The sequence below is a fragment of the Oryctolagus cuniculus genome, chromosome 17, assembly GCF_051225735.1.
Source record: "Oryctolagus cuniculus isolate XC-2025 breed Fujian yellow rabbit chromosome 17, ASM5122573v1, whole genome shotgun sequence".
In the NCBI taxonomy this organism is placed as follows: domain Eukaryota; kingdom Metazoa; phylum Chordata; class Mammalia; order Lagomorpha; family Leporidae; genus Oryctolagus; species Oryctolagus cuniculus.
Genome location: NC_142883.1, coordinates 60,585,030 through 60,599,649, shown reverse-complemented (window position 1 = coordinate 60,599,649; position 14,620 = coordinate 60,585,030). Strand labels below are relative to the sequence as shown.

General features: G+C 39.8%; 1 protein-coding gene across 11 annotated transcripts in view; it reads right to left on the bottom strand.

Moving 5' to 3' along the window:
• Window positions 1-14,620, bottom strand: part of ULK2 (unc-51 like autophagy activating kinase 2) — an 84,625-nt gene that overhangs the window by 58,600 nt on the left and 11,405 nt on the right. For 10 of the 11 annotated variants that reach the window (XR_016224343.1, XR_016224344.1, XM_089318490.1 and 7 more), the window contains 6 exons: window positions 9,357-9,389; window positions 9,019-9,055; window positions 5,542-5,715; window positions 4,024-4,097; window positions 1,895-1,996; window positions 805-863 (listed from right to left, as the gene is read on the bottom strand). Coding sequence is in view for 7 of the 11 variants with exons in the window: in XM_089318490.1 (XP_089174616.1) it covers window positions 805-863; window positions 1,895-1,996; window positions 4,024-4,097; window positions 5,542-5,715; window positions 9,019-9,055; window positions 9,357-9,389 (479 nt within the window). In the remaining 4 variants the exon portion in view is untranslated. The remainder of the gene's footprint in view (window positions 1-804; window positions 864-1,894; window positions 1,997-4,023; window positions 4,098-5,541; window positions 5,716-9,018; window positions 9,056-9,356; window positions 9,390-14,620) is intronic. The other variant, XM_051824434.3, reaches the window with a different exon arrangement.

Here is a 14,620-nt window from a genome sequence, read left to right as displayed (position 1 = left end):
TTGGAGAACAATTCATAAAGCATGATGTAATTTGTCTTAAATATATATATGCATAAATATGTACGTTAGGGTTGGCACTGTGGTGTAGCAGGTTAAGTCACTTCCTGCAGTGCCAGCATCCCATATAGGCACCAGTTCATGTCCAGGCTGCTCCACTCCTGATCCAACTCCCTGCTAATGCACCTGGGAAAGCCGTGGAAGATGGCCCAAGTCCTTGGGCCCCTGCATCCGTGTGGGAGACCCAGATGAAGCTCCTGGCTCCTGGTTTCAGTCTGGCCCAGCCCTGGCCACTGGGACCATTTGGGGAGTGAACCAGCAAATGGAAGACTTCTCTCTCTCTGCCTCTGCCTCTCCCTCTCTGTAACTCTGCCTTTCAAATAAATAAATATTTTTCAAAAATACGTCCATAAATGAACACTCAAACATGTATAAAGAGCTCCAATAAAAAAGACCTGTAAAGATACAGAACAAATTCTTACTATCCTTATGGAGTATGACAAAGCCTAAGGGAGAATTTACTTTCTATGTTATGCATATCTACTCTCTTCACATCTCCCACTCCATAAGGAACACATGTAACTTTTGTAATATTTTTCTTTTAAATTGCTTCATATTTCAAAAGATAAGGAATAAGGTACAGTACCCATGATGTGCTGGTAACTTTGTGATTTGTGGTTATAAAAAACACAATCACATTTCTGTCAAGTGAAAAAAGCATCAACAACAGAAACAGATAAAACACAGAGTCCAAATAAAAACACCATGTTCCCAAATAGTAAAATTCAGTGTAATCTAAACACATACCTAGGCATTAAGCTCCTGTTCTTCTCATAAAACATCCTTAAATCTTGAGGACTATTGGCCTGTTTAAAAAAAAAAAATAATTTCCTAAACAACAGGGGCAAAACTTCCAAATCACATGACTGGCGCCACATTCTTGCTATAGAACATAGATTCTGAACTTAAAAGCCATGGACTACTGAAGGAGCCATAGCTGCGCATTAGGAACTTACAAAACCTCTGTAATTGTGTGCACTTTTTACACACTCAGAAGCGCCTAAAAATCAGAAAAGATTAAGAATCACTACTCTGGTGGTTACATGGCCAGAATATGTTTACAGTCTGGATCACTTGGCATTTCAAGGGATTCAAGGAAGAGAACTAAGTGAACTGCTGCTATTTTGTCTTCCCATGGCCACAAACATCACCCTGTGGCAACTGCTGCTGAGCTAGTGAAACTGCTTCTACATACAAACTAAAATAGGAAATTCAAAGTGTTAAACCTGGGTATTTCTCTATTTTTCAGATTATCTTGGGTAAATAATTCCACTTTGTTCCAGTTATCAGATTCAAAAATCTTTGCAACTAAGAAATTATAACATGGCAATATGAAATCATTATGATCATACTCTTAACAGAGGGCCACTTCTTGACAAGATATTAGGAGAGAACAAAATAATTTCCATGGAGTCTCAACAATTCCTCCCTTCTCACTGAACAGTGTCAGGAATTGAGACCTGGAGACAGTTTCCCATGATCTCTCCAACCACCCCAGCCCTGACACGGATTCCAGGACTCCAAAACCAGGTTAAGCAGGAAGCACTGGTGTCATCATTCATGCATATGACCCCCTAGCTATCAGTCCTGACTCTGCCTGGTTTTCTTTGTTAGCCTGCAACAGGTTTCATGGCCAGTCCACCTACAAAGTGCAGACAGATAAAAGAGGAAAAGCAAAAAGGTGTTCTGGCTCACCATAGCAGCTTTAGCCGTTAACAAAATCAAAGTAAGTGACAAAGCAACCAAAAACACTCCTTTCAGAGTACTTTTCATTTTATAAGCGAATGGCAATTGTAAAATAAGATCCCAAAAGTGAAGCTGTAAGAACAAAGCCTACCTGAAAAGGTGGTTTTCCAACTAGGCATTGATATATCACCGTTCCTATGCTCCACAGGTCTGCCTTGGCATCATAATGTTGAGACATAATAACCTCAGGAGCCTAGGCAGAGAAAAATTCAAGAGACACAAGCCATGTTATCTGGACTTACTCTACACATGCTAATTAACTAGAAAAGGGCAAACTCTTAATAAAGTTACACACACTAACAGACTGTGATATTTCTGTAAACAAATGACACTGCAATGAACTTAGAACTACATTATTATATTGAGATTTATTTAAAAATATCAAAAACAGTTCTGTATTTATGTTACAAGTTGTAGACACAAATGTTTCTATATATCATTATGGAAACAAAGTACAGTAAGAGAATTAAGATAACAATAGAGAGGTAGGCCTTCAGCTTAGTGCTCAAGACGCCCTCTATTCCACCCTGGGGAAGCCGTGCAGATTCCTGGCTCGGGTTCCTGACTCACCCCCTGGGAGGCAGCGGGGTGGCACAAGTAACTGAGTTCCTTGAAAGTCCTGGATCTTATTCTAGGCTCCTGACTTCAACCCACCCCACCTTCCCTTGCAGGCAATCAGGAAGAGAGCCAGGGATGGCAGCTCTGTCCCTCAAATGAATGAACAACAACAAAATTTTTAATAAATGATCCTAAAAGTAAAGGCATTTCTTTGCTGCTTTGTTAAAGGTATTTTCAGGCTTCTCATCAAATGCTGCTTTTTTTAAAATATATCACCAATTGGGAAAAACATTAAATAGAAATGTCAGATATACTTAAAGATAGTGGAATTTTATTTCCTAAGCAACACTTTTTATTTACTGTCTCTAGTAAATTTCTTACTGAGTCACCTTCCTTTAATAATCAGCCAAAACACTCTACAAGACTGAACTCATAATCAAGAAAAAATGCAAACTAAAAATTAAATTATAAAATATGAACCACATAAACAGTAAAACTATGATCAAGGAAGTAAATCTAGTGTAAAAACTTTTTTTAAATCTTTACTAGTTTCATTAAACCTCAAAGTTGATTTTTTTAATGGACTTCCTAACATAAACTCATTTTAAACTAAGAAGTGAAATAGGTATTCCTCTGAAATTCCAGAATTATGTACTTCCAGGCTTAATACTTCATACTAGTTCAAAAGTTTAATAGCCCAATTCTATCAGACAAATTTATGTGAAATTTATGTGAAAAGATAAATTTATGTGAAAAGATACAGAGGAAAGCTAAAATTTTTTTGGCTTTAAGTGTAAAGACATGTAAGAAAATCACCATAGGATCTTGCTAAGACAGGCAACACACAAGATGAGCATTTCCTACAGATGAAGAGGTGCCCCAAAAGGCGTTTTTTAAATAACTCCCTAACATGATGCATCAAGTAAGCCTGACAAAACTTCATTAATTTTTATATTCAGTTGAAGCTAATAGATTTCTATAACTAATCATTTAAAAAAATTAAAATAAGCAAACGTGACTTAGACTTGATTTTACAGCCTACTCTACCAATGTATGATGCTGTATATAGCATTATCACTAATATAATTAACGTTAGTAATATAAACATAGACTATATAAAACCACCTTACTTGGAAACAAGAATTATACAGTAGTCCCATCTTATCTGCAGTTTCATTTTCTGCAGTTTCAGTTGTCCACAATAAACTATAATTTAAAAATATTAAAGGAAAATTCCTAAGTCTTAAAACTGCGCATCATTCTGAATAGCATGGTAAAATCTATCTACACCATACACTCTACCCACCTGAAGCTACTCAGTAGCGTTTTCAGTTACCAGATCAACTGTTTCAGTATTACAATGCTTATGTTCAAATAACCCTCATTTTACTTCAGTACCAACAAAAATCATGCGTAATGATGCAAAGGAGGCACTAGGGTATAAAACATGGAAGGACATATTAATTCAGGCACTATGTAGCAATGCTGGCAGTGCTTACAGGAAAAACTTAGGATATACAGGGCTTAGTACAATCCACAGTTTCAGGCATGCCCTGTAAGTCCCGGAACACATGACCTGCAGATAAGAGGGACCACTGTACTTAAATTCCAGTGTTTCTAATGCCACGCTTTAAATACACAAGGATGCACTCACTCACTCACCATATACATTGGAGATCCACACAGTGTTGCAGCCATCATGTTGCTATGCAGGTAACGAGCAAAACCAAAATCCGCTATTTCACAAAATAAAAAGGCAAGAAACAAATTATATCTTTGCTCACACTTAACAAAGCACAAGATGGTACAAAAGAGTTATGAAAAATAAGCCATCACTGTGGTTCAGTGGGCTGAGCCGCTGCTTGTGACACCAGCAATCCAAAATCAAGAGAGGTGGTTCAAGTCCAGAAAGCTACTCTTTCTGATCTAGCTCCCTGATAATGTGCCTGGGAAAACAGCTGATGGCTCATGTATCTGGTTCCCTACCACCCACATGGGAGATCAGAATGTAGTTCTGGGTTCCTGGCTTGAGACTGGCCCAGCCCCAGCCATTGAAGACATTTGGGGAGTGAACCAGCAAAGAGATCTCTTTCTGCCTCTCCTTCTCTGTCACTCTTTCAAATAAATAACCTTTTAAAAAAAGGATTGTGGGGGCTGGTGCGGTGGCATAGCAGTTAAAGCCACCATTTGCAGTGCGGGCATCCCATGTGGGTGCCGGTTCGAGTCTCGGCTGCTTCACTTCTGATTCAACTCTCTGCTAAGGCCTGGGAAAGCAGTAGAAGATGGGTTTAAGCCCTCAGGCCCCTGCACCCACATGGGAGACCTGGAGGAAGCTCCTGGCTCCTGGCTTCAGATCAGTGCAGCTCTGGTCATTGCGGCCAATTAGGGAGTGAACCAGTGGATGGAAGACTCTCTCTCTGCCTCTCCTTCTCTCTCTGTGTAACTCAAATAAATAAATCTTAAAAAAAAAAAAAAAAAAAAAAGAATTGTGAAAAATAAACAGCTTATTGAATAAGACTATCTACCAAAGAAAAAAAGTGGTTATCAATTTCAATAAAATAAAAAATACCATCAAATGTCTAAGTAACTACTCTGCCAGATTTGTAAGCAAGGGGTATGAAAATGTTAATTATTAATAAGTGGTTTACTAATATACTTCAACAAATATCAACAACAGATATAAAATTTGAATTTTTTCCCCTACTGCTTCAAATAATTCTGAGAAACAAGAGCACCAAACAAGAGCCAATGGCTGAACCAGATGACCTTTTAGATCCTTACATCAAAATCCCATGAGCTGTAAAGAATCAAGGTTATAAGACTGGTGCCAGTATTATACTACATCAGCTTCCCCACCAAGAGAAGCAACACTTGCTACTCAGATTCGTATTTACAGCCTGGCCTTGTCTAAGACTTATTATACAAAGGTACTTCCAAAACTTCATAGAAAATGGAATTAAAAGTCTATTTTGGTATAAGATATCTTTATAAGATGTATTTCCCATAAACTCTGAAGATCCCTTGCACAACGCAATAAGGTAAAAAGGATTCACATATCTAAACAGACCTCGCTGAACTCAATAAAAATTTCAACATTGCATCAATAAAGCTGAACTAAAATTATCTACAACACTGAGTCTCAAAAACGTCTCTTCCATGAAACAATGCATGGCCTTTTACCTATTTTGATGCGAATACCACTGACACTTGACTTTCTGCGGTTGGCGTAGGACAACAAGATGTTCTGTGGTTTGAGATCCCTGTGAATTATTCCTTTGCTATGCAGAATTCTCATGGCAGCTGCAATCTGATGCAGAAATACTCTGATAGTGTCTTCGCTGAGAGTTCCTTTAGCTGGCAGGAAAGGAATTACATAAATATTTAAGCACAAAAAAATCAAATATCATCTGCATATTCCATTAACAGAATTTAGTTGTGAAAGACAGCATGAAGCGAAGAAAAGAAATGCACATTCACTCACTTTTTAACTTTAATAACTGAAGTCCATGAAGAAATATTAGATTTCTCCAAAAATGTAACCAATCTGTTACAAAGAAAACTGATTTGCATTTTCCTCCATTGTCACCTGTGATTTTGGCTTTGCCCTTTCTGTTTTTACTGCTGAAAGTGGCCACATTACTAAAATACTGTAAGTACAACAAATGTGAATCTCCTTTACAAGCCAAAAACTAAGCTGCTTTTCATATTAGTCAAGTATCTGGGTAAATGTCCATATTTAATTCTAACCATCACATAAGCACAAATTTAAAACAAGCAAAATAAAAATAATTAAAAATAAAAAACAGGCAAAATGTGGGCCAGCATTGTGGTACAGCAGGTTAAGCCTCTGCCTATGACACAGGCATACCATATCAGAGTGCCACTTGAGTCCCAGCTGCTCTGCTTCAGATTCAGCTCCCCGCTAATGTGTCTGGGAAAGCATCAGAAGAGGACCCAAGTACTTAGGCCCCTGCCACTCACATAGAGAGCTGGATGGAGTTCCAGGCTCCTGGCTTCAACCTGGCTCAGCCCTGGCCGTTGTGGCCATTTCAGGGGTGAACTAGAAGATGGAAGGTCTCTTTTTCTCTGTCTCTCCCTATATCACTCTGCCATTCAAATAAATTAATCTTAAAAAAAAAAATACAGGCAAAATCTCTGAATAGAAAGACTTGATACCACTATTGCTTATACCTCTCAGGATCTGAGTTCCCACATCTTATCTTTTATTTTTAAATTTTATTTATTTGAGGGACAGATAGACAGAGACAGGAAGACAGATAAACTCCCATCCATTACTTCCTAAATGCCCACAACATCCAGGGCTTGACCAGGCCAAAACTGGGAGCTAGGACTCCAACTCAGTTTCCCATAAGGATGGCAAGGATCCAAGAACTTAAGCCATTACTCGTTGCCTCCCAGGGTGTGCATTAGCAGGGAGCTGCAAGCTAGAATCAGAAACACGCCCCAAGAAGTTTCTTAATCCACTAGGCCAAACGTACATCTCTCTCTTTCCTTTTTTCTCCCCAGTTTCCCCAACACTACTGTCCCAGCATTGGATGTTTCTCAACTAAAGATGCCTTTAAGAAAAAAATGCTTTTACTACTATAAAGAGGCAGTCTGAATATCATTAAAAGGTAATCACCGTGTAGTAACCACTACAGCATTTCTGTGTGTGCTGGGGTGCATGAGGGTTTACGGCTTGATTGTTAGGCTAAACTTGTTCAAATCCTGGCTCCTTCACTCACTGTGTAACTCCAAAAAATGAATCCCTGTGCCCACTTCCTCAGCTATAAAAGCTGATAAGAGACCAACCACATAACAGAGTGTTATGAAGATTAAACGAAATAACACGTTTGATGATGAAGATTTTATAAAAAGGTCTGGCACATAATTACTCAAATATACTACACATTCAAATATAACAAATGTAAATGTTCTAAATGTAATTCCTCAAATCTACATTAAAGACTTAATATCTTTGACTCTATTTAAATCTTTTGATAAGACATTCTTGTCCATCTAATTCTTAGAATACGTTCTACATAACCTTTCCATTTGTAATTAAGAAACATAAAAATAACATTAACACCTGGAACAAGTGAAATATTATGGTTCCAAAATCATCTTAATGACTTCTCAAGTGACACCATCTTCAAATAAAATAAATCTCCATGATTTAAAAATTACTAGGGGCGGGCATTTGGCTCAGTGGTTAAGTTGCTGCCTGAGATACCTTCATCTCACGCTGCAAAGCCTGGTTCCAGCTACCCTGCTTCTAATCCAAATTCCTGCTAATGAGCACCCTAGGGAGGCTGCTGCTGATGGCTCAAGTAGTTGGGTTCCTGCCACTCATGGAGGAGACTAGATGGAACTGTAAGCTCTTAGCTTCTGCCTGGCCCTGCCCTGACTTGCTGCAGACATTTGGGGAATGAACCAGTGAATGGAAGATCTCCACCCACACCTCTTAAATAAAATGAAAACAAATTTTTTTTTAGGGGGCTGGCGCAGTGGGTTAAAGCCCTGGTCTAAAGCATCACCATCCCATATGGGTGCCAGTTCTAGTCTCGGCTGCTCCTCTTCTGATCCAGCTCTCTGCTATGGCCTGGTAGAGCAGTGGAAGATGGCTCAAGTCCTTGGGCCCCTGCACCCACGTGAGAGACCCGGAAGAAGCTCCTGGCTCCTGGCTCCTGATCGGCACAGCTTCAGCCACTGAGGCCATCTAGGGAGTGAACCAGCAGATGGAAGACCTCTCTCTCTGTCTCTACTTCTCCCTGTAACTGCTTTCAAATAATAAAATGAATCTTAAGAAAAAAATTTTTTTAATTATCAAATACTGGGGTGAGATGTTTAGCATAGAGGACAAGCCACAAACCCAGATGCTCACATGCCACACTGCAGTGTCTAGGTTTGGTACTTGGCTCTGGCTCCTGCTAACACAAACCCCAGGAGGTAGTAGGATGGTTCAAATAATGGGTTCCTGCTACCCATTTGGGAGACCTGAGTTCTCTTCTTCCCACAGGCCCAGCCACTGCAGGCATTTGGATAGTAAATCAGCAGATGGGAAAGCTGTCTCTTATTTTTTTTTTAACATGATAAAATACTTTGGAGAGACACAATTTTATTTGAATGCTTCACAACCTATGTGTATGCACTTTGCATTCAAAATTTCATGCACCATCCAGTTCTAAAATCTTAATTCAATGCCATGAAATAATTTCAGTGTCACCTTTAGTTCTTCATAATGGATTTTTTTAAATTGTAAGACATATTCACATAAATGCATTATTTAATACATTCTTCCATTAAGATTTTCCAGTTTGTCAGAAATGCGAGGTTCCCTGACAGCAACTCAGTTGAGCCCTCTGAAGGACAGAAATTCTAGTTGGCTTCTTCCCTCCTGGGCAGAAGGCTCATCTCTTACGCAGTGTTCAACACACACACACAAAAGCAGCATTTACACACAGGTAACTTTAGGAACACAACCACAGTAAACTGTTAGCAAAGTGACTATGTTAAATATACACAAAAATAGTTATTGAATGTCTCATAGGAATGTATAAAACAAGGACAGCATATTTCAAAAGTACTTCTTAGTATTAAACAGACTGCAGTAGTACCTATACTGAACACACACACACACACACACACACACATTACCTTGCAAATAATCTGCCAGGTCTCCACCATTGCAATACTGATATTGAAAAAGAAAAAGTCATTAAAGTAAGGTCAGTGACTCAAGATTAACTCAATCCATTCTCAGTTCATTTTATTTAGAAAGTCATTTGTGTATCATGTGAATCTAGTCTAAAAAACATAATTATGGAATTAAAATTTTTAAATTTTATATTCCTTACTTATATGGAAGAAATCTAGATGACTGAACTGACTTCATTAATTCAAATTTTCAAATAATAATCTACTATCAGTTTTAAAGTGCATATTAATCAAAGGGAATTTAAAATGAATTGAACAGAAGCTTGTATTCTACCTACCTCCATCACAAGAAAGACAGAGTTGGGTAATTCCTGGAAAGTAAATATATCTCTCTTAGATTAGAAAAAAATTAAACAAAAAATTTATCGTAGCTAAAATAATGGTACACTTGTTCATTATTAAACTAGCAAAATGAAATAAAAAATCCATTAGAATGTAAAAGTAAAATTCCCAACACAATGATTAAAACATCTCCTCTTCAAAGTCAAATCAAATTTTAACCAACACTAGTCATTAAAAGTTCAATTCCAGGGTTAGCATTGTGGCATAGCGAGTTAAGCCGCTGCCTATGATGCCGGCATCCCATATGGGCCCTGGTTCCTTTCCCAGCTATTCCACTTCCAATCCAGCTTCCTGCTAATAGCCTGGAAAAGCAGCAGAAGATGGCCCAAGTACTTGGGCCCCTGCATCCATGTGGGAGACTCAGAAGAAGCTCCAGCCATTTGAGGAGGGAGTTAGAGGATGAAGGACATCTCTCTTGGGCTCTCATTCTCTCTGTAACTCTTTCAAATAAAATATATAAATTAAAAAAAAAAAAAAAAAAAAAAAAAAAAAAGGAGTTCGGGGCTGGCACTATGGCACACCAGCAGCTGGTTAAGCTGCTGCCTGCAGCACCAGCATACCAATATGGCCGCCAGTTAAAGTCCTGCCTACTCCACTTTTTTTTTTCTTTCGACAGGCAGAATGCACAATGAGAGAGAGACAGAGAGAAAGGTCTTCCTTTGCCATTGGTTCACCCTCCAATGGCCGCCGCACTGCGGATTTGCGCTGATCCAAAGGCAGGAGCCAGGTGCTTCTCCTGGTCTCCCATGCGAGTGCAGGGCCCAAGCACTTGGGCCATCCTCCACTGCACTCCCGGGCCACAGCAGAAAGCTGGCCTGGAAGAGGGGTAACCGGGTCAGAATCCGGCGCCCCAACCGGGACTAGAACCTGGTGTGCTGGCGCCGCAAGGCGGAGGATTAGCCTAGTGAGCCACGGCGCTGGCCTAACCTACTCCACTTTCAATCCAGCTCCCTGCTAATGCACCTGGGAAAGCAGTGGAGGATGGCCCAAGTATTTGGCCCCCACACCCACACGAGAGACTCAGAAGAAGCTTCTGGCTTTGGACTGGCCCAGCTCCAGCCATTGCAGCCATTTGGGGAGTGAACCAGCAGATGGAAGATTGATCTCTCTCTCTCTGTCCTTCCTCTCTCTCTCTGTAACTCTGCCTTTCAAATAAATAAATCTTTAAAAAAAAAAAAAAACTTCATTTCCGTTTATGGAAAGAACTAAAGAAAGAAGAAATATCTATCTTTTGGTTAAGACTGACCTAACACAATATCTAAGATGGAAAGCATGGTAAATTTACCACTTAAAAGAGAAAAGATTCTTTGGTGCTCAGGCAAGTACATCTACCCTGAAGTCTATGATTTAGAGTAGCAAAACAACTTCTAATCCTCTCTAGCCATTCTAAATGCACAATCTGATTTGTGGAACACATGACCCAGAGCACTTTGTTATTATTCTAGTGTTTATGTTTATTTGGGGTAGTCACATGAGCAGAGGACTGTTGGCAAATGGAAGATGTTTCATCACATGTTCCCAAGATGTGTTCCAAGATTTTAAGGAACTGATTTGAAGAGTTTTACGTAGGCTCTCAAATTCACATAGCTCCACGTCTGCTTCCCAGATAAGCAACTCAAAGAATGATCAGAGGGGAAACATGTCAGGACATTGGTCTGGAAAAAGATTTTTTTTTAATATGACCTCCAATACACAGGCAACAAAAGCAAATGTTGACAAATGGGATTACATTAAACTAAAAAGCTTCTGAATAGCAAAGGAAACAATCAACAGGGTGAAGAGACAAGCTGAGAATTGGGGAAAAATACCCATAATACCTATGCATCTGACAAAGGATACATTTTCAGAATATATAACAAACTCAACAAAAAAAATTTGATTTAGAAAATGGGTGAATGACCTGAATACACACTTCTCGAAAGAAGATATACAAACAACCAACAAGTATATGAAAAAATGTTCAACTCCACTAGCCATCAGGGAAATCAACCACAAGATACCATCTCATCCCAGTTAGAATAGATTGTCAGAGAGATCAAAAAATAACAATGCCATCAAGGATGCAGAGAACCCTGAATGAACTCACACACTGTTGGTGGGAATGTAAATTAGTTATCAATGAAAAACAGTATAGAGATTCCTCAAAGAACTAGAAACAGACCGGACATAAGTCCTCCTGCTAGGCAGATATTCCAAGGGGTGAAATGAGTATGCAAAAGAGAAGTCTGCACTCCCCTGTTTCCTGCAGCCCTACTCACCCTACTCACAAGAGCCAAGATATGGAATCAATATAGGTATCCTCAAAAGGAGGATTAATCACCATAAATAACTTCTATTCTCAATAGGGAGGTCAAATTCCCATCTGGGTATTCACAATTTTAGAAGTATACACAACTACTCTTTTATTCACTCATTTAATAAATAATAAATTAAATAACAAATATTTTAACATCATTGATATCTCATAAAAACCTTCCTCTGTCTACCTTAAAAACAGTGAAAATCTCGACAGAATCAACCACTCAAAATATCCTCTTATTTTGTCCCCCCTTACCGAAGTGTACATATGTTTAAATAAAGCACTTAAATACTTGGGAGCATGACTAGCTGCCAAGTCAGGAAAGAGTTAGCAAAAGAAAGTGTTTTTCTTTGAACAGAATGAATGAAGTCACCTATAGACACATGGAAACTCAACTAGCACTGGGCACATAAGAATCTAGAACAGATACTTGTAGGATCAGAAAGGCTGAGAAGGAAGCCCTCGGAATTTGTAAGCCAGACCACCATGGACACCTTGCCCTAGCTATACACATACATATTCTTTCCTGATGACAAGAAATCGTCACCCCCCCCCCAGCACCTCCACCAACAAAATTAAAAACAGGAATTTAACTTTATCATTCTCCTTGCTCAAACTCTTTAATGACTAAGATAAAAACCTAACTCCTAAAAAGAAACTACTCAGCAGACAATGGCTTTAATAGTTGCCACAAGTGCAAAGAGATGAAACAAGTCTGTACACTTATTTCTTAAAGGTTTTGTGAAAACAGAAGTAAACTTCAGTTCATATACTTGGTAAATATCCATCTTTCAGATGGAGAAAGTAAACTCATGGTTGCTCTGAACCATTTGAACTATGGGTTAGTCATCTGCTTATTTTTTCTCCTATGTGGAAGTTAAAGACAAAGTTGATCTGAATTTAAAATAGTGACTGCTAGAGGCTGGGAAAAGTCGGGGAGGGCGTTGGAGAGAGGTTGAATAAAAGATACCAAAAATACAGAAAGGAGATAGGTTCCAGGGTTCCACAGCACAGTAGGGTAACTATAGTTCACAACAACGTACTATACACTGTATAAAGACCTCAAAGAGAGGAGCTGGTTGGCTGCAAATACAGAGAAAGGGTGGGGAAGTGGAGACACCAATTCCCTGCTTTAATCAGTCTGCACTTATCCAAGTGTTGAAAGATTACACTATGCCCTGTACAAGTATACATGCTAATCAAAAAGTTTTTAAAAAATAAAGAATTTGGGGGAAAAAATTAGAGAGGGGCAGGCATTTGGTGCACCAGTGAGACCACTACTGGAAACACCAGCATCCTATATTGGAGTACCTGAATTGGAGTCCCCACCCCGCTTTTGGTTCTGATTCCAGCTTCCTGTTAATGCACACCCTGGGAGGCAGCTCAGGTAGCTGGGTCTCTGCCACCCATGTAGGAGACCCAGACTGAGTTCCAGGCTCCTGGCTTTAGCCTGACCCAGCCCAAGCCATCACAGGCATTTGGGGAGTGAAGCAGTATATGAAAGTTGTCCCTATCTGTCTATGTCTCTCTCTGCCTTTCAAATAAATTAATGAATTTAAAACTTCTTTAAAAAAGGGGAAACATCTTCATGACTCTACAGTGGATACAGGAAGTGGCCTTAAGACACAAAAGCACTAAATATGACAATATTTCAAAGAAGTTATCAAAACAATAAAATTAAAAGTTAGGTTTATCTGGATGCAAAAAAATTCTGAAATCCATGCATAGAATTTTCATAATACACACATCCCATGAAATTTTTGAATATCCTTCATATGAAAGGAAGACACAGTAAGCTAAATAGTAAAGGGGGTTTGGTTTTTTTAAATTTTCTTTTCTTTGACTAGTAAAGTTAAGAATGTCTGTTCAGCCGGCGCCGCGGCTCACTAGGCTAATCCTCCGCCTAGCGGCGCTGGCACACCGGGTTCTAGTCCCGGTCGGGGCGCCGGATTCTGTCCCGGTTGCCCCTCTTCCAAGCCAGCTCTCTGCTGTGGCCAGGGAGTGCAGTGGAGGATGGCCCAGGTGCTTGGGCCCTGCACCCCATGGGAGACCAGGAGAAGCACCTGGCTCCTGCCATTGGATCAGCGCAGTGCGCTAGCCGCAGCGCACCGGCCATGGCGGCCATTGGAGGGTGAACCAACGGCAAAGGAAGACCTTTCTCTCTGTCTCTCTCTCACTGTCCACTCTGCCTGTCAAAAAAAAAAAAAAAAAAAAAAAAAAAAAGAATGTCTGTTCAAGGGCCAGCATTGTGGTGCAGCGCATTAAGCTGCTGCCTGCAATGCTGGCATCCCAAATTGGAGCCCTGGTTCAAGTCCACTGTTCTGCTTCCAATCCATCTCCTTGCTAATGCATCTTGGAAAGCAGAAGATGGCCCAAAGTAAGACCCAAAGCAACAGAAAATAAGTAACAAGGGAAAGACTGAAAAGAAAAATTCTCAGTTCCTAAGACTCAAAACCTCACATCTCTCTGCTATATTTAATTCATCTCTACTTCTCAGGTAACCTCTGTGGTTATCACATAAACTTAAAAAAAGGAAAAAGATTACAATCCTCCAGTTTAGTTCCCTTGGGGCTACCCGCACTGGACAACAGGGCATTCTATGAGTGAGCAAGCTGGAATCATCCCCACTTCAGCAAGGAGTAGGGTTAACGTGGGAAACAAGTGGCCTGCTCAAGTTCCTGTCTAGTCTGCTAGAAAGCATTCTTTGCCCAGCTTTCCTTACTTACAGCCCAGGCTCTTCCTCACAGATCATTTCTTAGCTCATTCTGACCATAACCTCCCCTACACTGGAGGGGGCGGGACTGGTACCAGGGATTTCTTACAGCTCTCGAAGCTGGAAATACATCAAGGCACCAGCAGAACTGGTATCTGGTGAGGGCTATGTTGTCACCACCACTCACA